The 26,816-nt window shown below is 39.5% G+C and overlaps 1 protein-coding gene across 1 annotated transcript in view; it reads right to left on the reverse strand.

Moving 5' to 3' along the window:
• The window catches only part of LOC140239809 (uncharacterized), a 95,219-nt gene that overhangs the window by 20,690 nt on the left and 47,713 nt on the right, over nucleotides 1–26,816 (reverse strand). The window contains 16 exon segments of the mRNA XM_072319631.1: nucleotides 602–1,129; nucleotides 2,208–2,678; nucleotides 3,638–4,165; nucleotides 5,244–5,713; nucleotides 6,649–7,177; nucleotides 15,889–16,375; nucleotides 16,689–17,131; nucleotides 17,511–17,997; nucleotides 18,311–18,753; nucleotides 19,133–19,619; nucleotides 19,933–20,375; nucleotides 20,755–21,186; nucleotides 21,566–21,997; nucleotides 22,377–22,808; nucleotides 23,188–23,619; nucleotides 23,999–24,430. Coding sequence (XP_072175732.1) covers nucleotides 602–1,129; nucleotides 2,208–2,678; nucleotides 3,638–4,165; nucleotides 5,244–5,713; nucleotides 6,649–7,177; nucleotides 15,889–16,375; nucleotides 16,689–17,131; nucleotides 17,511–17,997; nucleotides 18,311–18,753; nucleotides 19,133–19,619; nucleotides 19,933–20,375; nucleotides 20,755–21,186; nucleotides 21,566–21,997; nucleotides 22,377–22,808; nucleotides 23,188–23,619; nucleotides 23,999–24,430 — 7,476 coding nt within the window.

The following is a 26,816-nucleotide window of genomic DNA, read 5'->3' on the forward strand; positions in this document are numbered from 1 at the left end:
TTTGTTTTTGTGTATTATCAGGGTTTGAGTTTTGGAAGCAGAGTTACAAATAACGTTTCCAAACTTCTCTTAAAACGAGGTCTAATCTAAAAGGGAATATGATACCTACAAATATCCGTTTTGCATCATAAAAGCAAAATATATTGGACTGAAAAAAAAAAGAAAAACATAAGAAATTCAAAAATAACGAACGCCATAAACTAATCGTGACAATTATTGACGCATGAAACACTAAATATAAAAGTAACGCCACACATTAAATCTTTGATTTCTTATGCAATATTATATAAAGTCATGCCATTATAGTCTCTCTAAAAATAACGTATATTCGTATGGTTCTTTATTTCGAGGTTAAAGATAAATATATATCAATATCAAAAAGGGAATTATTCAGTTGAAAACAAACAACAACAACATAATGACGAGTAAAGACGCCTTATTTTCTTGTAATCGCATTTTCAAGAGCCAACAATGTACGGAGATGTTCAGCCATTGGGTTTCAGTCTTTGCTATTCACACTTTTCTCCATTTATTACCAAAAGTCTAAACTGCAATTTTTACACACATTTCTTCTTGTTCGTAGATATGAAGGTTGACTAACCCATGTTGATTACAAATAATATAATCAAACTGTCGTTTCTGATTTTGTGTTTCTTCCTGAGATCAATCATGAAAGAAACAGGATGTCATGCATTACCTGGCCTTTCCGTCGTAGTTGTTTCTAGTGTCGTTGTCTCGATAGTTGTGGTAGGTGGTGGTAGTGTCGTGGTCGGTGGTGGAGTTCTAGGCGTTGTTGGTTTTGGCCAACATTTAGGAGGACACGTGCTACCACAACAAAGGAACCTTACTTCGTAATCCCTACAAGGAGGACGTAGAGGACCATTTCTGCACTGCAGACCAATGTCAGGGTCACACGTTGCAGCGTCGTCGGTGTCGTTGGAGAATATATGCGTGTCGACAGTTCGACATTCCACGTCTTTGCGGATGATGCAGATGGCTGGGAATCCAGGATAGTGCTGAACATCCGAAAGAAGTTCCTCTTCCACAAGAGCATCGCTTGCCAACCTACCAGGGGCCTCATCGTTACACCAAGGTGTCCAGACGCAGAATCTCAGACATTTCTCGCACTCTTAAAAATCAAAATAAACGTAATCAGTCAAGTTACTCATAAGAAACAAATCGTCTCACGCTTTCTCATATTTTGGTTGACGATCTCTTCTTTCTTTATCCACAGTGAAAGTCAGCTAACTATTTTAACCTCTGCTGCAAGTTATCTGTATCAATTCAATGAAAAAAGGGCAAATTGATGGAGAATTTAAAATTGAAATAAAATTTGGTGCTAGTTTCCTCCCGTGTCAATAAAGATTGCCAGCACTTTATCTTTCAAAACGATTTTAGTTTTTTAGATCGTCCGATGACTTTCTTTCTCCCGAATGTTATTTTGCGACTTTCAATACTGAACATACATGACCTTCGGTTCCAGAGATACGTCACGTTGTCACATTTAACCGAAAGTCACATCTGAATTTTGTTTTTGTGTATTATCAGGGTTTGATTTTTGGAAGCAGAATTACAAATAACGTTTCCAAACTTCTCTTAAAACGAGGTCTAATCTAAAAGGGAATATGATACCTACAAATATCCGTTTTGCATCATAAAAGCAAAATATATTGGACTTGAAAAAAGAAGAAAAACATAAGAAATTCAAAAATAAAGAACGCCATATATTAATCGTGACAATTATCGATGCAAGAAACACTAAATATAAAAGTAACGCCACAAATTAAATCTTTGATTTCGTAAGCAATATTGTATAAAGTCAGGTCATTATAGTCTCTCTAAAAATAACGCATATTCGTATGATTCCTGATTTCACGGTTATACATAAATTATATTAACATAATCAAGGGATTATTCAGTTGAAAAAAAATAATGACGAGTAAAGATGCCTTATTCTGTTGTGATCGCATTTTCCAAAGCAAAAAACCTACGGAGATGTTTAGCCCTTGGGTTTCAGACTTTGCTATTCACACTTTTCTCCATTTATTACCAAAAGTCTATCTGCAATTTTTACACACATTTCTTCTTCCTAGATATCAAGGTTGACTAATCCATGTTGATTACAAATAATATAATCAAACTATCATATTTGATTTTGTGTTTCTTCCTGAGATAAATCATAAAAGAAACAGGATGTCATGCATTACCTGGCCTTTCCGTCGTAGTTGTTTCTAGTGTCGTTGTCTCCAGAGTTGTGGTAGGTGGTGGTAGTGTGGTCGGTGGTGGAGTTCTAGGCGTTGTTGGTTTTGGCCAACATTTAGGAGGACACGTGCTACCACAACAGAGGAACCTTACTTCGTAATCCCTACAAGGGGGACGCAGAGGACCATTTCTGCACTGCAGACCAATGTCAGGGTCACACGTTGCAGCGTCGTCGGTCTCGTTGGAGAATATATGCGTGTCGACAGTTCGGCATTCCACGTCTTTGCGGATGATGCAGATGGCTGGGAATCCAGGATAGTGCTGAACATCCGAAAGAAGTTCCTCTTCCACACGGGCATCGCTTGCCAACCTACCAGGGGCCTCATCGTTACACCAAGGTGTCCAGACGCAGAATCTCAGACATTTCTCGCACTCTTAAAAATCAAAATAAACGTAATCAGTCAAGTTACTCATAAGAAACAAATCGTATCACGCTTTCTCAAATTTTGGTTGACGATCTCTTCTTTCTTTATCCACAGTGAAAGTCAGTTACCTATTTTAACCTCTGCTGCAAGTTATCTGTATCAATTCAATGAAAAAAAAAGGGCAAATTGATGGAGAATTTAAAATTGAAATAACATTTGGTGCTAGTTTCCTCCCGTGTCAATAAAGATTGCCAGCACTTTATCTTTCAAAACGATTTTAGTTTTTTAGATCGTCCGATGACTTTCTTTCTCCCGAATGTTATTTTGCGACTTTCAATACTGAACATACATGACCTTCGGTTCCAGAGATACGTCACGTTGTCACATTTAACAAAAAGTCACATCTGAATTTTGTTTTTGTGTATTATCAGGGTTTGAGTTTTGGAAGCAGAGTTACAAATAACGTTTCCAAACTTCTCTTAAAACGAGGTCTAATCTAAAAGGGAATATGATACCTACAAATATCCGTTTTGCATCATAAAAGCAAAATATATTGGACTGAAAAAAAAAGAAAAACATAAGAAATTCAAAAATAACGAACGCCATAAACTAATCGTGACAATTATTGACGCATGAAACACTAAATATAAAAGTAACGCAACCCATTAAATCTTTTATTTCTTATGCAATATTATATAAAGTCATGCCATTATAGTCTCTCTAAAAATAACGTATATTCGTATGGTTCTTTATTTCGAGGTTAAAGATAAATATATATCAATATCAAAAAGGGAATTATTCAGTTGAAAACAAACAACAACAACATAATGACGAGTAAAGACGCCTTATTTTCTTGTAATCGCATTTTCAAGAGCCAACAATGTACGGAGATGTTCAGCCATTGGGTTTCAGTCTTTGCTATTCACACTTTTCTCCATTTATTACCAAAAGTCTAAACTGCAATTTTTACACACATTTCTTCTTGTTCGTAGATATGAAGGTTGACTAACCCATGTTGATTACAAATAATATAATCAAACTGTCATTTCTGATTTTGTGTTTCTTCCTGAGATCAATCATGAAAGAAACAGGATGTCATGCATTACCTGGCCTTTCCGTCGTAGTTGTTTCTAGTGTCGTTGTCTCGATAGTTGTGGTAGGTGGTGGTAGTGTCGTGGTCGGTGGTGGAGTTCTAGGCGTTGTTGGTTTTGGCCAACATTTAGGAGGACACGTGCTACCACAACAAAGGAACCTTACTTCGTAATCCCTACAAGGAGGACGTAGAGGACCATTTCTGCACTGCAGACCAATGTCAGGGTCACACGTTGCAGCGTCGTCGGTCTCGTTGGAGAATATATGCGTGTCGACAGTTCGACATTCCACGTCTTTGCGGATGATGCAGATGGCTGGGAATCCAGGATAGTGCTGAACATCCGAAAGAAGTTCCTCTTCCACAAGAGCATCGCTTGCCAACCTACCAGGGGCCTCATCGTTACACCAAGGTGTCCAGACGCAGAATCTCAGACATTTCTCGCACTCTTAAAAATCAAAATAAACGTAATCAGTCAAGTTACTCATAAGAAACAAATCGTCTCACGCTTTCTCATATTTTGGTTGACGATCTCTTCTTTCTTTATCCACAGTGAAAGTCAGCTAACTATTTTAACCTCTGCTGCAAGTTATCTGTATCAATTCAATGAAAAAAGGGCAAATTGATGGAGAATTTAAAATTGAAATAAAATTTGGTGCTAGTTTCCTCCCGTGTCAATAAAGATTGCCAGCACTTTATCTTTCAAAACGATTTTAGTTTTTTAGATCGTCCGATGACTTTCTTTCTCCCGAATGTTATTTTGCGACTTTCAATACTGAACATACATGACCTTCGGTTTCAGAGATACGTCACGTTGTCACATTTAACCAAAAGTCACATCTGAATTTTGTTTTTGTGTATTATCAGGGTTTGATTTTTGGAAGCAGAATTACAAATAACGTTTCCAAACTTCTCTTAAAACGAGGTCTAATCTAAAAGGGAATATGATACCTACAAATATCCGTTTTGCATCATAAAAGCAAAATATACTGGACTTGAAAAAAGAAGAAAAACATAAGAAATTCAAAAATAAAGAACGCCATATATTAATCGTGACAATTATCGATGCAAGAAACACTAAATATAAAAGTAACGCCACAAATTAAATCTTTGATTTCGTAAGCAATATTGTATAAAGTCAGGTCATTATAGTCTCTCTAAAAATAACGCATATTCGTATGATTCCTGATTTCACGGTTATACATAAATTATATTAACATAATCAAGGGATTATTCAGTTGAAAAAAAATAATGACGAGTAAAGATGCCTTATTCTGTTGTGATCGCATTTTCCAAAGCAAAACACCTACGGAGATGTTTAGCCCTTGGGTTTCAGACTTTGCTATTCACACTTTTCTCCATTTATTACCAAAAGTCTATCTGCAATTTTTACACACATTTCTTCTTCCTAGATATCAAGGTTGACTAATCCATGTTGATTACAAATAATATAATCAAACTATCATATTTGATTTTGTGTTTCTTCCTGAGATAAATCATAAAAGAAACAGGATGTCATGCATTACCTGGCCTTTCCGTCGTAGTTGTTTCTAGTGTCGTTGTCTCCAGAGTTGTGGTAGGTGGTGGTAGTGTGGTCGGTGGTGGAGTTCTAGGCGTTGTTGGTTTTGGCCAACATTTAGGAGGACACGTGCTACCACAACAGAGGAACCTTACTTCGTAATCCCTACAAGGGGGACGCAGAGGACCATTTCTGCACTGCAGACCAATGTCAGGGTCACACGTTGCAGCGTCGTCGGTCTCGTTGGAGAATATATGCGTGTCGACAGTTCGGCATTCCACGTCTTTGCGGATGATGCAGATGGCTGGGAATCCAGGATAGTGCTGAACATCCGAAAGAAGTTCCTCTTCCACAAGAGCATCGCTTGCCAACCTACCAGGGGCCTCATCGTTACACCAAGGTGTCCAGACGCAGAATCTCAGACATTTCTCGCACTCTTAAAAATCAAAATAAACGTAATCAGTCAAGTTACTCATAAGAAACAAATCGTATTACGCTTTCTCAAATTTTGGTTGACGATCTCTTCTTTCTTTATCCACAGTGAAAGTCAGTTACCTATTTTAACCTCTGCTGCAAGTTATCTGTATCAATTCAATGAAAAAAAAAGGGCAAATTGATGGAGAATTTAAAATTGAAATAACATTTGGTGCTAGTTTCCTCCCGTGTCAATAAAGATTGCCAGCACTTTATCTTTCAAAACGATTTTAGTTTTTTAGATCGTCCGATGACTTTCTTTCTCCCGAATGTTATTTTGCGACTTTCAATACTGAACATACATGACCTTCGGTTCCAGAGATACGTCACGTTGTCACATTTAACAAAAAGTCACAACTGAATTTTGTTTTTGTGTATTATCAGGGTTTGAGTTTTGGAAGCAGAGTTACAAATAACGTTTCCAAACTTCTCTTAAAACGAGGTCTAATCTAAAAGGGAATATGATACCTACAAATATCCGTTTTGCATCATAAAAGCAAAATATATTGGACTTAAAAAAAAAGAAAAACATAAGAAATTCAAAAATAAAGAACGCCATATATTAATAGTGACAATTATCGATGCAAGAAACACTAAATATAAAAGTAACGACACAAATTAAATCTTTGATTTCGTAAGCAATATTGTATAAAGTCAGGTCATTATAGTCTCTCTAAAAATAACGCATATTCGTATGAGTCCTTATTTCACGGTTATACATATATTAACATAATCAAGGGATTATTCAGTTGAAAAAAAAATAATGACGAGTAAAGATGCCTTATTCATTTGTGATCGCATTTTCCAAAGCAAAAAACCTACGGAGATGTATAGCCCTTGGGTTTCAGACTTTGCTATTCACACTTTTCTCCATTTATTACCAAAAGTCTATCTGCAATTTATACACACATTTCTTCTTCCTAGATATCAAGGTTGACTAATCCATGTTGATTTTAAATAATATAATCAAACTATCATATTTGGTTTTGTGTTTCTTCCTGAGATAAATCATAAAAGAAACAGGATGTCATGCATTACCTGGCCTTTCCGTCGTAGTTGTTTCTAGTGTCGTTGTCTCCAGAGTTGTGGTAGGTGGTGGTAGTGTGGTCGGTGGTGGAGTTCTAGGCGTTGTTGGTTTTGGCCAACATTTAGGAGGACACGTGCTACCACAACAGAGGAACCTTACTTCGTAATCCCTACAAGGGGGACGCAGAGGACCATTTCTGCACTGCAGACCAATGTCAGGGTCACACGTTGCAGCGTCGTCGGTCTCGTTGGAAAATATATGCGTGTCGACAGTTCGGCATTCCACGTCTTTGCGGATGATGCAGATGGCTGGGAATCCAGGATAGTGCTGAACATCCGAAAGAAGTTCCTCTTCCACAAGAGCATCGCTTGCCAACCTACCAGGGGCCTCATCGTTACACCAAGGTGTCCAGACGCAGAATCTCAGACATTTCTCGCACTCTGAAAAATCAAAATAAACGTATTCAGTCAAGTTACTCATCAGAAACAAATCGGCTCACGCTTTCTCATATTTTGGTTGATGATCTCTTCTTTCTTTATCCCCAGTGAAAGTCAGTTACCTATTTTAACCTCTGCTGCAAGTTATCTGTATCAATTCAATTGAAAAAAAAGGAAAGGGCGAAGGGATGGAGAATTTCAATTTGAAATAGTAATTGGAGCTACTTACCCCCCGTATCCATCAAAATTGCCAGCACTTTATCTTTCAAAACGATGATCCGATGACTTTTTTTCTCCCGAATGTTATTTTGTGACTTTCAATACTGAATATAGATGACCTTCGGAGAACACACATGGCGCTCGAGTAGAACAGACGTGTTTTTTCCGAGAGCACGCTGTAGCACGCTGTAGATTGGACAATTTTGAACAATGCCGTATGAGCTGAGAAGCGGGAACATGACACAAGAGACCCGGCCAGCGTCCCGCAAGTTAAGGGCTATGGAGACCCAGACTGAGCAAGCAGCCTCGGAGTTCGAAAGTTTTGTCAGGAAGGGCATTTCAGATATTCGTGAAATGCTTACGGGTTTTGAGGAGGCTCTAGAATTTCAGAGTAGACACACTACTGTATTAGAGCAGAAAGTTGAGCCACTGGAGAGAAAAGTGAGCAATTTGGACAGTCGCATGCAATTTTTTGAACAGCGTGTTCAACAGATCGAATTCGTAGAGAACAAACTGGAACGTTTTTCCCGCCGCAACAACTTTCGAATTGTCGGAGTACCACAACTGCCGAATGAAAACCCCATGCAAGTAGCTACAAATTTGCTCAAAGATTTGTTTGGACTGGTCGACCCGAAAATTGAGCGTGCCCACCGAGATGGACCTCAGCTGAAGAACCTCCCACGTCATCTTCTTGTGAAGATGCTCTCATACCAAGACAAGCGGTACATCGTTTCCCAACAGAGAGCTAAGTTAGAGAAGGAGAAATTCTACATAATAGATAACTTAACGAAGAAAGACCGAGAAGAGAAGAGAAAGTGGAAGAAAGAGGTACAGCAAGCCTTTCAGGCGGGAATACGCTATCACTTTTCCGCTGGGAGATGGCGGGATGGACGTGGCATTCCTGCCGCTTTTTACTCAGTAGCCTTTAAACAAGGCGACTCGCTCTGCGTGCCCCCGTATAGCGCGTTTACCCCACAAACCTGTTGGCCGGCGAGTGGAGCGAGCCGCCTTTATCCACTCGTTCATCAGGGATGTGTACTTTTGTCGTTGTTGTTGTTTTATATTCTTTGACAAATTTGCGTACAAATGTGACGCAGAAAATACACACGGCACCTGGGAAGCCGCGCGCGCTTGCTAACAAATTTATATTCTTTTCACTTTTCTCCCAGCGGAAAAGTGATAGCGTATTCCCGCCTGAAAGGCTTGCTGTACCTCTTTGTAATTATATAATGACACATGTTTAGATTATTAGTATTTTTTATCCTTTTTGCAAATACTATACATGCCTTTTTTACAGGCTGTGCCTTCTTTACAATTGATATGTAACTTATTTGTCTTTCCATTCTCTCCTCCTTTTTTCTTCCCCTCTCTACTTCTTCTTCTTCTCGTTCCCGTCTCCATATTTCCTTCATTCTTGTTCACTTAGCGTATGGATTCATTTCCGTATGTCTTTGCGTTTTTCTTTTTCTGTTTCTATTTTTTCTTTTTTTTTTTCCTGAACCAAAAGTCACTCGTATATCGTTTGTTAATTCACCAGTCTTATGTCCTTCTCACTCTCCCTCTTCACCTCCATATCCCTTCTCTCTCTCTCGTCATATTTTCCTTTCTTTGTTTTTTTTTTTTTGTTTTTTTTGTTTTTTTTTTTGTTTTTGTTGGGTTTTTTTTTTGTTTTTTTTTTGTTTTTACCATATATCGTGTATATATTGTATATTTCTGTACATTTTTTTTTTCTTTTCATCAATCGCATTTCATTCTTATTTTTTTGTTATAGTTGTTTTGTACACTTTTCGGAGTTATTTGCAATTATTATTTATTGATATTATAATGTGCTATATTTTTTTTATTGGACTCCGATACCCAGAGTTTGGGTTGTGAGTAAATAAACTTTCAACCTTCAACTTTCAACTTGACAAATTTGCGTACAAATTGTTAGTAAGCGCGCGCGGCTTGCCTTGGTGCCGTGTGTATTTCCTGCGTCAAATTTGTACGCAAATTTGTCAAAGAATATAAAGCAACAACAACGACAAAAGTACACATCCCTGAACGAGTGGATAAAGGCGGCTCGCTCCACTCGCCGGCCAACGTACAGGTTTGTGGGGTAAACGCGCTATACGGGGGCACGCAGAGCGAGTCGCCTTGTTTAAAGGCTATTTACTCAGCCGCTACTGGCGCGGGCAATACAACCAGCCACCCGCTAGACATTCGGGATGACACTCCCCATCGCACTACGCGCTTCTCCTCGGCCAGTAGCTCCGGGAACCGAGTCAGCGAAGGCCGTTCACCGCATATTGATCCCGCACACAGCCCTACACTGTGGCTACAGTGACCTACCCACACAGCGATGACACCCCTCCTCCCCTCACCTGTATTGTCACTGCCATGGTTCATACCCACCCTGAGTAGTTGTAATGTCCACAGGAATTACTAGTAAATCGTTATTACTTAACTCTTAATCTTTAGGAGATGGCGGGATGGGCGCCATATCAGCCGTCGGACATGCACTTAAAGCCAAAGGACCGGTATATCGCCTGTGTTAATTTCATTTGCAGCCGCTAGCTGGGTATCATTCGTCTATGCATCGTTGTGCCCGGTCGCTCGGTGGTAAGAACGTCGTTACATCAGTCTTCGGAGACGCAGCTACGCGGCCGGCGAAAGGAGCGGTAAATCGTATCGTGACCACTGTTTATTTCATCCGCAGCCACTGTAGCTGGGTATCACTCGTTTTGGATCCTTTTGCCCGGTCGCTCGGTGTAAAAAACGTCGCTATATCAGTCTTTGGACACTCAAATAGTCTGGCTTCCAGACCGTCTGCCCATACTATTTCGCTATCCATGATATTAACGCCCTAAACGTCGAAAAATAGTATAGTTTAAGTTGAGTGCGGCAAAGGCGGCGACTTCGTCGCGGGGCGGCGACTCGTCGCCGCGGAGTCCAGTTGGCAAAGGGTCTGGAAACCAGACTACTCAACTACGGCCAAAGGACCGACATATCGCACTATGACTATCGTTCACTTCATTTGCAGCCGCTAGCTGGGTATTTTGTCTGTGAATCCTTACGCCGGTCGCTCGGGGTTACGTTCGTTACTATTTCAGTCCTAGACACGCAGCTACGGCCAAGATCGGCTTACCGCACTGTGAGTTTGTAGTCGTGCATTTACATCCTTATGTTCTGCCATATTCTAAGCACCTAAACAGCAGCTCCATATTCACGCGAGTCAATATGTGATACTGTTTCAGTTTTTATGCCGAAATTGTTTTTGCTCTAAACGGCTTTTTATAGGCCCCTATGTTTTCTTGTTGGAGTCGTGCTTAGCAGTGTCTCTCGGAATCGGAGTCTGATTCGTGTTTCTCATAGCAGCCATGTTCTGGAAATGTTTTTTTCTCTCTCTCTCGAAGCAAGCCTGATTTTGTATTTTCATGTTAAAAGGGATGGAGGAAAGAACAAATACATATGTCGTATTATCTCTACATTTTCAATGCAAGTTGATGTGTGCGGTACCAAGCTCTCATACTATTGTATTAGATGTGTTTCGGGATCAGTTAACTTACAAAGTCTGTTTTTAATGCTGTCGTGTGTTTTTTAGTCAAAGAACCTGCTGTTATCTATGAATGCATTTGGTTTATATTCATTGAACGTCAGAGGTCTTCGTGACAGAGTTAAACGCTTAGAGATGTTTAACTGGTTACGTAGTAAAAACGCAAATATTTTTTATATTCAAGAATCTCATTCCTCCCCTCAAGATGGAAGTATATGGGCGAAAGATTGGGGACATGGCGCAATTTATTTTTCTCATGGTGCCTCAAACAGTAGAGGAGTTTGTATATTGTTTAAAGACGCCTCGCTGGTTACAATTAATAAACATTATTGTGATAACAATCGAAGACTTCTTATTTTGGACGCTTTGCTTGATAATCAAAAAATTACGCTTGTCAACGTTTACGGTCCAAATATTGATGACTCTTTGTTCTTTTTTGATGTTTTGGAGAAACTGTCTGAATTTGACTGTGAGTCAATTGTTTGGGGAGGTGATTTCAATTGTGTTTTAGATGTTACCCTAGATAAGAGAGGAGGCAGAGCAATTACTCATTATAATAGTGTTGCTTGTATAAATGAAATAATGGAATATAATCTTATTGATGTATGGAGATTTAGAAATCCTAAAACACGTACATATACTTGGCATTCGAGAAATATCTTTTGTCGTTTAGACTTTTTTTCTTATATCATGTAATTTACTTGTTCAGGCTGACAAATGCGAGATCTCACCTGGATTTAAAACAGATCATTTAGCAATATCCCTTAATTTTTTTGTAGTAAATGAAATCAGAGGACGTGGTTTTTGGAAATTTAATACATCTCTTTTACAAGATGAAACATATGTTGAACAGATTCGTAATTGTATTAAAGAAACTAAAACTTTATATTTTGAAATTTTAGACCCAAATACTTTTTGGGATTTTTTGAAATGTCAAATGAGATCTTTGACTCTTAGATACTCTATTAAGAAAGCAAAACAGAATAAAATATATGAAAATGATTTGCTTGAGAAAATAGGTAATTTAGAATCTGATTGTTTTTAATCCTTGTGATTCTCTGGCCCAACAGATAAAATGTTATAGAGATGATTTAAATGTTTTGTATGAAAAGAAAACTCAGGGTGTCATTATTAGATCCAGAGCAAACTGGGTCGAGAATGGCGAAAAGAACACTCAATATTTTTTGAATTTGGAGAAGGAATCAGAGACAAAAACGTATTACCAAACTTTACAATGATAATGGTGAACTTGTTTCATCGACAAAAGATATTTTAAACACTGTCAAAGATTATTAGAAGGTGATTTACACGTCGTGTAATCCTCCTACTGTAGAGTTTGAACATTTCTTACCTGAAGACACTCAGGAAATTAAATTGTCTGAAAATTTAAAAGAAAAATGTGAAGGTTTGATCACATTCAATGAGTGTCTACACAGTCTTAAAGCTATGAAGAATAATAAAACTCCGGGAACTGACGGCTTCCCGTGTGAATTTTATTAATTCTTTTTTACAGATCTTGGAGAAATGTTACTTGATAGTTTCAATTTTTCTTATACTTCTGGCAAATTATCCCTGGACCAAAGGAGAGCAATCATTAATCTTATTCAAAAAAAAAAAAAGAAATCAGGATTTACCTTTTTTGAAGAATTGGCGGCCCATATCTATTTTGAATACTGATTACAAGCTTTTGGCAAAATGTCTTGCCCAAAGGTTAAAGAAAGTGTTGTCTGATATAATAAGTTGTGATCAAACCGGTTTTATGAAGGGGCGATTCATTGGTGAAAATATTAGACTGGCATTAGACATGATTGACTGTGAAGCTACTGGTTTTATGCTATTAGCAGATATAGAAAAGGCATTTGATAAACTGGAATGGTCATATATGTTTCAAGCTTTAAGATACTTTAACTTTGGAGATGATTTGATCTCCTGGGTGCAAATTTTGTATACTGATATTCATTCTTGTGTTTTAAATAATGGTCATGCCTCTGAGTTCTTTAATCTTACGCGAGGTGTGCGCCAAGGATGCCCCCTTAGCCCGTTACTGTTTATAATCTGCAATGAAATAATGAGTATATGGATTAAAAGAGATGATGATGTTAAAGGGATCACAATCAATGATGTTGAAATAAAGATAAGTATGTATGCTGATGATACAACATTTTATGTTGAAGACACAAACTCTCTTGCCAGAATTATGTATATTATAAATCAACTAAAAATATATACTGGCTTGTGTATTAACCGCAACAAATCAGATGTTATTGCTTTTAGGATATTACAAAAACCATCCTCCAGATGTATCTTTTTTGGGTTTCACATATTCACCAGGGCCTTATCGCCTCTTGGGTATACGTTTTACGACAAACCCAAATGACTTATTTGATCTTAATTTTAAGCCTAAAATGGAATTACTGAAAAGAATTCTTAGAGTTTGGGCTCCTAGAAATTTAACCCCAATAGGTAAGATTACTCTTGTTAAATCTCTCGTTATATCTCAATTAGTATTTTCATTCTCTGTTCTTCCAAAGCCTCCAGATGATTTCATAAAAGAAATTGAGTCTGTTATATATTCATTTATATGGAGCAAGAAGCCAGAAAAGATCAAACGTAAAGTTATTATTGGAGATTATAGTGAGGGAGGACTACGAATGATACACATTCAGTCAATGATTGTTGGTCTCAAAACCGCATGGGTAAAACGCTTTTAAACCCTGATAGTAGGGGTAGCTGGAAATGCTTCTTTGATTTATCAATGAAAGATCTCGGCGGAGATCTACAGTATTTTGGACTTGTAATCTCGATTGCAAGGATATGATTAATCAGGTCGGAAATATATTCATACGAGAAATTCTTGTCTGTTGGAGTAATTTAGTTTTTTCTCAGAACCCTCCTGAAAGATATATTCATAATCAGGTTATATGGAATAATTCTTACATTGGAATTAATGGAAAAGTTGTTATTAAGCATAATTGGATAAATAAAGGTATTATGAGAATTTATCATATTTTGAATGAACAGGGTAATTTTCTTTCATTTTCACAATTTAGAAATAAATATGAAATTCAATGCAATTGTTTGGATTTTTTCCATCATATCTGCAATTCCTCTTAACTGGAAAAATGTTGTTAAAAGACCTCAAATTCAAGATAAAAATTATCAAGAAGAAGTGATTCTTGACATTAAGAAAGCTCCTAAAGTATGTAGATTTATTCATAGAAAATGCGTAGATAAATTTTGTGAAATTCCAAAATCACAAGAAAAATGGAATTCAATTTTGATAGAACCAGTCACTGACATTCCTTTTAAAAGTTCATTGTCGACAAAATTGCGTTATTTTCAGATAAAGATTCTACACATCATCGGGGTGAATAAACTGCTAAAACAAATTGGTTTGTCAGATTCTGATTTATGTACCTTTTGTTTAGATACAACCGAGACAATTACACATTTCTTCTTGGAGTGCCCTTATACTCAACGTTTTTTGAGAGAGTTCCAAAGACAAGTTTTGAAAGACGAAGTTATTCTCACATTTAACGATTTCATATTTGGAATCTCAAATTGTCCTTTCACTACATTGAATTCTGTTTTTTTATATGCCAAATATTACATATTCGCCACAAGATGTAAGAACGGTACATTATCTTTGGCGTTATTTCAAAAAGCTTTGAAACATTATTATGAAATTGAAGAAATTATATATCTAAAACAAGGTAAAATCACTGTGTTTTTAGATAAATGGAGACATGTTCAACTTATTGAAACTGTCTGATGTTGTTTCGTTAATATAGTGTATTTCATGTTTCTGGTTGATCCAAGGATGGGGCTGATGCAACACTTTCATTTGGTTCGTAGTCAAATATATGGCGGTATTTTCTCTCGGAAACTGGTAATATTCGATTTTGTTTGTAGAAAATAATTCCATACTTGGAATCCACCTTGCATACATTTAGTTGTTGCAACGTCAGGTGGATATTGACGTGTTTACGGGTTGCCTGGAGCAACCTTTGCTGGGGAGGTATGCATGAAAATAGTTAAAAGGTCTATATACGAGTTTCTTCTAACGTTGTTATGATGTAAGTTAATTTATGCATGCTTTCGGGCAGGGTATGGCAACCCGGTGGCTTTCTAGGAGCCTACCTGGGCGTGGCGTGTGTAATGTAAATGTATCCACTGTACATACTTTCGGGCAGGGTGCATCCTTGGCGTTCCAATGGCTTGCCGGAAGTCCGCTGGAGGCCTGCCTGAGCGTGGGGACGGCGGGTGAATGTGGTTTGCTAATTTCTAGATTTTCTGTCCATGGGGCCTATTAGTATTTACGAATTTCCTTTTATTAGCTGTACATTGCAATGTGGCTGTGCGCGGCCCTGTCGCTGTGCATAAGTGTTACACTTGTGTACAGCGGCGGGGCTGTGTGTAGTCAATTGCAATGGTCCTGTGGAAGTTATTCAATGTGCACTCGTCGTCGCCATGACGGGCGGGCCTGGGCGGGCTTTCGGACTGCCAAGAGTTATTGTATCCTATTTTCGAAATGGAATTGAATAATTATGAGAATGAATAATACTTTTCTCCGCATTAAGTGGGGGGGGGGGCTGTAATAATCAGATGCTTTTGGAGGTGTCTGCCAAACCATTTTGGTCGGGTATATACAGTCATGTTTTGCATTAGTGGGTATTCTCGCATGTACGACCCTTTATAGTATGATTGTTAGTAAGGAGTTATTTAAATATTTCGAAAAAAACATTAAAAACACAGATACGTGTTTAAATTGTTTGTACCAATGAAATGATTTTGTGTTGAAGTAATAACTTTTTAATTCATTTATCCTCTGTAAAATTATGTTGCTTCGAGAAATCAATAAATTCTATCATTTGAAAGAAAAAATATATCATTAAATTATATAAATTTCTATTTGTTTGCCAAACAAAATCACAATAAAGGCGTCCTGCCATTCCGTTACCTGGTGGTATCGGTGGTGTCGGTGGTGGCGGAGGTCGCGTTTTACGCGTAGTTGTTTCAATGATGACTGTTGTAGTTGTAGGAGGAGGAGGTGGTGGTGGTGTTGGCCGACAAGCCGGAGGACACGTGGTACCACAACAGAGGAACCTTATTTCGTAATCCCTACAAGGGGGACGCAGAGGACCATTTCTGCACTGCAGACCAATGTCAGGGTCACACGTTGCAGCGTCGTCGGTCTCGTTGGCGTACATATGAGTGTCGACAGTTCGGCATTCCACGTCTCTGCGGATGATGCAGAAGGCTGGGAATCCGGGATAGTGCTGAACGTCCGAAAGAAGTTCCTCTTCCACAAGAGCATCGCTTGCCAACCTACCAGGGGCCTCATCGTTGCACCAAGGTGTCCAGACGCAGAAATTCAAACATTTTCCGCACTCTGTCAAATCAAAGAAAATATCATGAGTCAAGCTACTCGTAGGAAACACATTTCTCTACGGCCATCTCTAATTATTCAAGTCAAAGACTTATTTATCTACACTAAAAAAGAGAGCTAGTCGTCAGATTTTCTATTCCAAGTGTATGCATTCTAAAACTGGATAAATACTGGTAAACCTTTTACACTTTACCACTTGTCCTGTTTCACATCTATAACGACAAATCTTCCCAGTTTAATATTGAGGTGGAGTTTTCTTCCGGGCTAGATATAACACTGACGAGAGTTATGTTGATGACAAATTATATCATCAATTTCAGTAAAAAATGTTGTATTTGCTTTGCAAATAAATCACAATAAAGGCGTCCTGCCTTTCCGTTACCTGGTGGTATCGGTGGTGTCGGTGGTCGCGGAGGTCGCGTTTTACGCGTAGTTGTTTCAATGATGACTGGTGTAGTTGTAGGAGGAGGAGGTGGTGGTGGTGTTGGCCGACAAGCCGGAGGACACGTGGTACCACAACAGAGGAACCTTATTTCGTAATCCCTACAAGGGGGACGCAGAGGACCATTTCTGCACTGCAGACCAATGTCAGGATCACACGTTGCAGCGTCGTCGGTCTCGTTGGCGTACATATGAGTGTCGACAGTTCGGCATTCCACGTCTCTGCGGATGATGCAGAAGGCTGGGAATCCGGGATAGTGCTGAACGTCCGAAAGAAGTTCCTCTTCCACAAGAGCATCGCTTGCCAACCTACCAGGGGCCTCATCGTTGCACCAAGGTGTCCAGACGCAGAAATTCAAACATTTTCCGCACTCTGTCAAATCAAAGAAAATATCATGAGTCAAGCTACTCATAGGAAACACATTTCTCTACGGCCATCTCTAATTATTCAAGTCAAAGACTTATTTATCTACACTAAAAAAGAGAGCTAGTCGTCAGATTTTCTATTCCAAGTGTATGCATTCTAAAACTGGATAAATACTGGTAAACCTTTTACACTTTACCACTTGTCCTGTTTCACATCTATAACGACAAATCTTCTCAGTTTAGTAATGAGGTGGAGTTTTCTTCCGGGGTAGATATAACACTGACTAGAGTTATGCTGATGACAAATTATATCATCAATTTCAGTAAAAAATGTTGTATTTGCTTTGCAAATCAATCACAATAAAGGCGTCCTGCCTTTCCGTTACCTGGTGGTATCGGTGGTGTCGGTGGTGGCGGAGGTCGCGTTTTACGCGTAGTTGTTTCAATGATGACTGGTGTAGTTGTAGGAGGAGGAGGTGGTGGTGGTGTTGGCCGACAAGCCGGAGGACACGTGGTACCACAACAGAGGAACCTTATTTCGTAATCCCTACAAGGGGGACGCAGAGGACCATTTCTGCACTGCAGACCAATGTCAGGGTCACACGTTGCAGCGTCGTCGGTCTCGTTGGCGTACATATGAGTGTCGACAGTTCGGCATTCCACGTCTCTGCGGATGATGCAGAAGGCTGGGAATCCGGGATAGTGCTGAACGTCCGAAAGAAGTTCCTCTTCCACAAGAGCATCGCTTGCCAACCTACCAGGGGCCTCATCGTTGCACCAAGGTGTCCAGACGCAGAAATTCAAACATTTTCCGCACTCTGTCAAATCAAAGAAAATATCATGAGTCAAGCTACTCGTAGGAAACACATTTCTCTACGGCCATCTCTAATTATTCAAGTCAAAGACTTATTTATCTACACTAAAAAAGAGAGCTAGTCGTCAGATTTTCTATTCCAAGTGTATGCATTCTAAAACTGGATAAATACTGGTAAACCTTTTACACTTTACCACTTGTCCTGTTTCACATCTATAACGACAAATCTTCCCAGTTTAATATTGAGGTGGAGTTTTCTTCCGGGCTAGATATAACACTGACGAGAGTTATGTTGATGACAAATTATATCATCAATTTCAATAAAAAATGTTGTATTTGCTTTGCAAATAAATCACAATAAAGGCGTCCTGCCTTTCCGTTACCTGGTGGTATCGGTGGTGTCGGTGGTGGCGGAGGTCGCGTTTTACGCGTAGTTGTTTCAATGATGACTGGTGTAGTTGTAGGAGGAGGAGGTGGTGGTGGTGTTGGCCGACAAGCCGGAGGACACGTGGTACCACAACAGAGGAACCTTATTTCGTAATCCCTACAAGGGGGACGCAGAGGACCATTTCTGCACTGCAGACCAATGTCAGGATCACACGTTGCAGCGTCGTCGGTCTCGTTGGCGTACATATGAGTGTCGACAGTTCGGCATTCCACGTCTCTGCGGATGATGCAGAAGGCTGGGAATCCGGGATAGTGCTGAACGTCCGAAAGAAGTTCCTCTTCCACAAGAGCATCGCTTGCCAACCTACCAGGGGCCTCATCGTTGCACCAAGGTGTCCAGACGCAGAAATTCAAACATTTTCCGCACTCTGTCAAATCAAAGAAAATATCATGAGTCAAGCTACTCATAGGAAACACATTTCTCTACGGCCATCTCTAATTATTCAAGTCAAAGACTTATTTATCTACACTAAAAAAGAGAGCTAGTCGTCAGATTTTCTATTCCAAGTGTATGCATTCTAAAACTGGATAAATACTGGTAAACCTTTTACACTTTACCACTTGTCCTGTTTCACATTTATAACGACAAATCTTCTCAGTTTAGTAATGAGGTGGAGTTTTCTTCCGGGGTAGATATAACACTGACTAGAGTTATGCTGATGACAAATTATATCATCAATTTCAGTAAAAAATGTTGTATTTGCTTTGCAAATCAATCACAATAAAGGCGTCCTGCCTTTCCGTTACCTGGTGGTATCGGTGGTGTCGGTGGTGGCGGAGGTCGCGTTTTACGCGTAGTTGTTTCAATGATGACTGGTGTAGTTGTAGGAGGAGGAGGTGGTGGTGGTGTTGGCCGACAAGCCGGAGGACACGTGGTACCACAACAGAGGAACCTTATTTCGTAATCCCTACAAGGGGGACGCAGAGGACCATTTCTGCACTGCAGACCAATGTCAGGGTCACACGTTGCAGCGTCGTCGGTCTCGTTGGCGTACATATGAGTGTCGACAGTTCGGCATTCCACGTCTCTGCGGATGATGCAGAAGGCTGGGAATCCGGGATAGTGCTGAACGTCCGAAAGAAGTTCCTCTTCCACAAGAGCATCGCTTGCCAACCTACCAGGGGCCTCATCGTTGCACCAAGGTGTCCAGACGCAGAAATTCAAACATTTTCCGCACTCTGTCAAATCAAAGAAAATATCATGAGTCAAGCTACTCATAGGAAACACATTTCTCTACGGCCATCTCTAATTATTCAAGTCAAAGACTTATTTATCTACACTAAAAAAGAGAGCTAGTCGTCAGATTTTCTATTCCAAGTGTATGCATTCTAAAACTGGATAAATACTGGTAAACCTTTTACACTTTACCACTTGTCCTGTTTCACATCTATAACGACAAATCTTCTCAGTTTAGTAATGAGGTGGAGTTTTCTTCCGGGGTAGATATAACACTGACTAGAGTTATGCTGATGACAAATTATATCATCAATTTCAATAAAAAATGTTGTATTTGCTTTGCAAATCAATCACAATAAAGGCGTCCTGCCTTTCCGTTACCTGGTGGTATCGGTGGTGTCGGTGGTGGCGGAGGTCGCGTTTTACGCGTAGTTGTTTCAATGATGACTGGTGTAGTTGTAGGAGGAGGAGGTGGTGGTGGTGTTGGCCGACAAGCCGGAGGACACGTGGTACCACAACAGAGGAACCTTATTTCGTAATCCCTACAAGGGGGACGCAGAGGACCATTTCTGCACTGCAGACCAATGTCAGGGTCACACGTTGCAGCGTCGTCGGTCTCGTTGGCGTACATATGAGTGTCGACAGTTCGGCATTCCACGTCTCTGCGGATGATGCAGAAGGCTGGGAATCCGGGATAGTGCTGAACGTCCGAAAGAAGTTCCTCTTCCACAAGAGCATCGCTTGCCAACCTACCAGGGGCCTCATCGTTGCACCAAGGTGTCCAGACGCAGAAATTCAAACATTTTCCGCACTCTGTCAAATCAAAGAAAATATCATGAGTCAAGCTACTCGTAGGAAACACATTTCTCTATGGCCATCTCTAATTATTCAAGTCAAAGACTTATTTATCTACACTAAAAAAGAGAGCTAGTCGTCAGATTTTCTATTCCAAGTGTATGCATTCTAAAACTGGATAAATACTGGTAAACCTTTTACACTTTACCACTTGTCCTGTTTCACATCTATAACGACAAATCTTCTCAGTTTAGTAATGAGGTGGAGTTTTCTTCCGGGGTAGATATAACACTGACTAGAGTTATGCTGATGACAAATTATATCATCAATTTCAGTAAAAAATGTTGTATTTGCTTTGCAAATCAATCACAATAAAGGCGTCCTGCCTTTCCGTTACCTGGTGGTATCGGTGGTGTCGGTGGTGGCGGAGGTCGCGTTTTACGCGTAGTTGTTTCAATGATGACTGGTGTAGTTGTAGGAGGAGGAGGTGGTGGTGGTGTTGGCCGACAAGCCGGAGGACACGTGGTACCACAACAGAGGAACCTTATTTCGTAATCCCTACAAGGGGGACGCAGAGGACCATTTCTGCACTGCAGACCAATGTCAGGGTCACACGTTGCAGCGTCGTCGGTCTCGTTGGCGTACATATGAGTGTCGACAGTTCGGCATTCCACGTCTCTGCGGATGATGCAGAAGGCTGGGAATCCGGGATAGTGCTGAACGTCCGAAAGAAGTTCCTCTTCCACAAGAGCATCGCTTGCCAACCTACCAGGGGCCTCATCGTTGCACCAAGGTGTCCAGACGCAGAAATTCAAACATTTTCCGCACTCTGTCAAATCAAAGAAAATATCATGAGTCAAGCTACTCATAGGAAACACATTTCTCTACGGCCATCTCTAATTATTCAAGTCAAAGACTTATTTATCTACACTAAAAAAGAGAGCTAGTCGTCAGATTTTCTATTCCAAGTGTATGCATTCTAAAACTGGATAAATACTGGTAAACCTTTTACACTTTACCACTTGTCCTGTTTCACATCTATAACGACAAATCTTCTCAGTTTAGTAATGAGGTGGAGTTTTCTTCCGGGGTAGATATAACACTGACTAGAGTTATGCTGATGACAAATTATATCATCAATTTCAATAAAAAATGTTGTATTTGCTTTGCAAATCAATCACAATAAAGGCGTCCTGCCTTTCCGTTACCTGGTGGTATCGGTGGTGTCGGTGGTGGCGGAGGTCGCGTTTTACGCGTAGTTGTTTCAATGATGACTGGTGTAGTTGTAGGAGGAGGAGGTGGTGGTGGTGTTGGCCGACAAGCCGGAGGACACGTGGTACCACAACAGAGGAACCTTATTTCGTAATCCCTACAAGGGGGACGCAGAGGACCATTTCTGCACTGCAGACCAATGTCAGGGTCACACGTTGCAGCGTCGTCGGTCTCGTTGGCGTACATATGAGTGTCGACAGTTCGGCATTCCACGTCTCTGCGGATGATGCAGAAGGCTGGGAATCCGGGATAGTGCTGAACGTCCGAAAGAAGTTCCTCTTCCACAAGAGCATCGCTTGCCAACCTACCAGGGGCCTCATCGTTGCACCAAGGTGTCCAGACGCAGAAATTCAAACATTTTCCGCACTCTGTCAAATCAAAGAAAATATCATGAGTCAAGCTACTCGTAGGAAACACATTTCTCTATGGCCATCTCTAATTATTCAAGTCAAAGACTTATTTATCTACACTAAAAAAGAGAGCTAGTCGTCAGATTTTCTATTCCAAGTGTATGCATTCTAAAACTGGATAAATACTGGTAAACCTTTTACACTTTACCACTTGTCCTGTTTCACATCTATAACGACAAATCTTCCCAGTTTAATATTGAGGTGGAGTTTTCTTCCGGGCTAGATATAACACTGACGAGAGTTATGTTGATGACAAATTATATCATCAATTTCAATAAAAAATGTTGTATTTGCTTTGCAAATAAATCACAATAAAGGCGTCCTGCCTTTCCGTTACCTGGTGGTATCGGTGGTGTCGGTGGTGGCGGAGGTCGCGTTTTACGCGTAGTTGTTTCAATGATGACTGGTGTAGTTGTAGGAGGAGGAGGTGGTGGTGGTGTTGGCCGACAAGCCGGAGGACACGTGGTACCACAACAGAGGAACCTTATTTCGTAATCCCTACAAGGGGGACGCAGAGGACCATTTCTGCACTGCAGACCAATGTCAAGGTCACACGTTGCAGCGTCGTCGGTCTCGTTGGCGTACATATGAGTGTCGACAGTTCGGCATTCCACGTCTCTGCGGATGATGCAGAAGGCTGGGAATCCGGGATAGTGCTGAACGTCCGAAAGAAGTTCCTCTTCCACAAGAGCATTGCTTGCCAACCTACCAGGGGCCTCATCGTTGCACCAAGGTGTCCAGACGCAGAAATTCAAACATTTTCCGCACTCTGTCAAATCAAAGAAAATATCATGAGTCAAGCTACTCATAGGAAACACATTTCTCTACGGCCATCTCTAATTATTCAAGTCAAAGACTTATTTATCTACACTAAAAAAGAGAGCTAGTCGTCAGATTTTCTATTCCAAGTGTATGCATTCTAAAACTGGATAAATACTGGTAAACCTTTTACACTTTACCACTTGTCCTGTTTCACATCTATAACGACAAATCTTCTCAGTTTAGTAATGAGGTGGAGTTTTCTTCCGGGGTAGATATAACACTGACGAGAGTTATGTTGATGACAAATTATATCATCAATTTCAATAAAAAATGTTGTATTTGCTTTGCAAATCAATCACAATAAAGGCGTCCTGCCTTTCCGTTACCTGGTGGTATCGGTGGTGTCGGTGGTGGCGGAGGTCGCGTTTTACGCGTAGTTGTTTCAATGATGACTGTTGTAGTTGTAGGAGGAGGAGGTGGTGGTGGTGTTGGCCGACAAGCCGGAGGACACGTGGTACCACAACAGAGGAACCTTATTTCGTAATCCCTACAAGGGGGACGCAGAGGACCATTTCTGCACTGCAGACCAATGTCAAGGTCACACGTTGCAGCGTCGTCGGTCTCGTTGGCGTACATATGAGTGTCGACAGTTCGGCATTCCACGTCTCTGCGGATGATGCAGAAGGCTGGGAATCCGGGATAGTGCTGAACGTCCGAAAGAAGTTCCTCTTCCACAAGAGCATCGCTTGCCAACCTACCAGGGGCCTCATCGTTGCACCAAGGTGTCCAGACGCAGAAATTCAAACATTTTCCGCACTCTGTCAAATCAAAGAAAATATCATGAGTCAAGCTACTCATAGGAAACACATTTCTCTACGGCCATCTCTAATTATTCAAGTCAAAGACTTATTTATCTACACTAAAAAAGAGAGCTAGTCGTCAGATTTTCTATTCCAAGTGTATGCATTCTAAAACTGGATAAATACTGGTAAACCTTTTACACTTTACCACTTGTCCTGTTTCACATCTATAACGACAAATCTTCTCAGTTTAGTAATGAGGTGGAGTTTTCTTCCGGGGTAGATATAACACTGACTAGAGTTATGTTGATGACAAATTATATCATCAATTTAAATAAAAAATGTTGTATTTGCTTTGCAAATAAATCACAATAAAGGCGTCCTGCCTTTCCGTTACCTGGTGGTATCGGTGGTGTCGGTGGTGGCGGAGGTCGCGTTTTACGCGTAGTTGTTTCAATGATGACTGGTGTAGTTGTAGGAGGAGGAGGTGGTGGTGGTGTTGGCCGACAAGCCGGAGGACACGTGGTACCACAACAGAGGAACCTTATTTCGTAATCCCTACAAGGGGGACGCAGAGGACCATTTCTGCACTGCAGACCAATGTCAGGGTCACACGTTGCAGCGTCGTCGGTCTCGTTGGCGTACATATGAGTGTCGACAGTTCGGCATTCCACGTCTCTGCGGATGATGCAGAAGGCTGGGAATCCGGGATAGTGCTGAACGTCCGAAAGAAGTTCCTCTTCCACAAGAGCATCGCTTGCCAACCTACCAGGGGCCTCATCGTTGCACCAAGGTGTCCAGACGCAGAAATTCAAACATTTTCCGCACTCTGTCAAATCAAAGAAAATATCATGAGTCAAGCTACTCATAGGAAACACATTTCTCTACGGCCATCTCTAATTATTCAAGTCAAAGACTTATTTATCTACACTAAAAAAGAGAGCTAGTCGTCAGATTTTCTATTCCAAGTGTATGCATTCTAAAACTGGATAAATACTGGTAAACCTTTTACACTTTACCACTTGTCCTGTTTCACATCTATAACGACAAATCTTCTCAGTTTAGTAATGAGGTGGAGTTTTCTTCCGGGGTAGATATTTTTTTTTTTTCACAAAGAAAATTTATTCATATAAACATTCAGGTACAAAATAAAATAATGTCACATGCAGTACATAAAGAGAGATGATCGAAATTTGACAGGTAAATGCGAAACAGTTAAACAATATAAATACGATTCCAATTGATATTAGATACAAAACCTTTGGTTTTCTCAGACATATATTTGTCTATTTTCTGTGCTTGTTTTAAGAATTTACAAAATTGGCTAAAATGTAACGATTTCTTTTTATTTTTGACAGAAAATATGAAGTATTTTGCGTACAAATAAACCACGTTGTAACATTTTGGATTTTCTGTCGAACCAAGTATAAAGGAACTTTTAGTAATTTGAATTTTATTCTGTAACATAATTTCTTGTATTTGAGCGATAAATCTTTGGGTAACGTCACATTCCCAAAATAGATGTGCGATTGTTTCTGTGGAGCTCGAACAAAACGTACAGAGGTGTGTGTCAGATAGCCCCATTGCAAAAAGTAATTTGTTAACACCAATATTTCTATGTAAAATTTTGTACTGAAAATAACGAAGTCTTTGATTTAAAGTAGATGTAAAAGGAACATTATATATTTTAGTCCAGTCTAAGTTTTGATTAAAAATTTCTTCCCATTTCCTTTCTGATTTAGGTGGTTGAAATATCCTCTCACATAATATTCGATGTATATATCGACATATCTTAATTCTTTTAAACAAATTATATATTGCTTCTTCTTGTTGCGTCTTTATTTCATTATCATATACTGATTTCTCTTCAATATATTTTTTCCATTCTAAGGGGATTGCATGAATAACTGAAAAATATTCTAAAAAATTACAACAAACACCGTATTTATTGCGAAACTGTTCAAAATTTAAAAAAGATAAACCATCATCACTCAATAATTGTTTAATCTTTATTACACCCCTTTGAAACATCATTTTCTTAAATACAATCTCATTATTTATACGAATTAATGAATTAAACCATATTACTTGGTTTTTCACTTGTTCTACAGATAACTTGGGGGAAAAGGTATAATCACACCAAGCCCTAAGAATTTCACGTATAAAACTACTTTGTATCAAATTGATTTTGTTTTCTGTTCGGGCCATATTACAATACCAAATCATATTGTGCCCTAAGTTTTCTAAATAATATTCAAAGAAACATTTCCACTTTCCTCTATTTTGATCATTTAATAATCTTTTCACCCAAGTGATTTTAAGTCCTGAAATTACAGATGAAAAATGAAACATCTTTAAACCTCCCTGACAGTAATCTCCAATTATTGTGGTCCGACTGATTTTATCGGGTTTATCATCCCAGATAAAAGAAAATACTATTTGTTCTATTTCTTTTATAAATTGTGCTGGTGGAGAAGGTAATACCGAAAACAAAAAAATTAATTGAGAAAGAGCCAAAGATTTTAATATAACAATTTTCCCGATGGGTGTTAAATATCTTCTCGACCAAATTTTCAAAATTTCCAATAATTTTCTTTTCTTGGGTATATAATTCAACTCAAACATGTCATTTAAAGTTGTAGTGAATGTGATTCCGAGTAACTTAAATGGTCCACTAGAAAAACTAAAACCGGAGTTGTTTATATCTGGTGGATATGCTTTATAATAGCCAAGAGCCACAATCTCACTCTTATTACGGTTGATTGCTAAACCTGAAAAAATTCTAAATTGGTCCAATATTTGTAACAACCTAAAAAAAGAATTTGGATTTTTCAAAAAGAACGTAGTGTCGTCGGCATAAGCGCTGATAAGAATTTCACGGCCACAAACATTAATACCTTTTATGTTGAGATCATTTCTAACCCATATTGCAAGTATTTCACTACATAAAATATACAGTAACGGACTTAAAGGGCACCCTTGACGAACGCCACGTTGTAAATAAAAAAATTCAGAAGCGTGACCGTTGTTTACAACGCAAGACATTATATCAGTGTATAATATTTCAATCCATGTTATAAACTCTTGTCCAAAATTAAAAAAGTGCAATGTTTGAATAATAAAATTCCATTCTAATTTATCAAATGCCTTTTCAAAATCAGCCAAAAACATAAACCCAGGAATATTCGTCTTATTCGTATAATCAATCATTTCAA

Source organism: Diadema setosum, chromosome 16 (genome assembly GCF_964275005.1).
Source record: "Diadema setosum chromosome 16, eeDiaSeto1, whole genome shotgun sequence".
Lineage (NCBI taxonomy): Eukaryota > Metazoa > Echinodermata > Echinoidea > Diadematoida > Diadematidae > Diadema > Diadema setosum.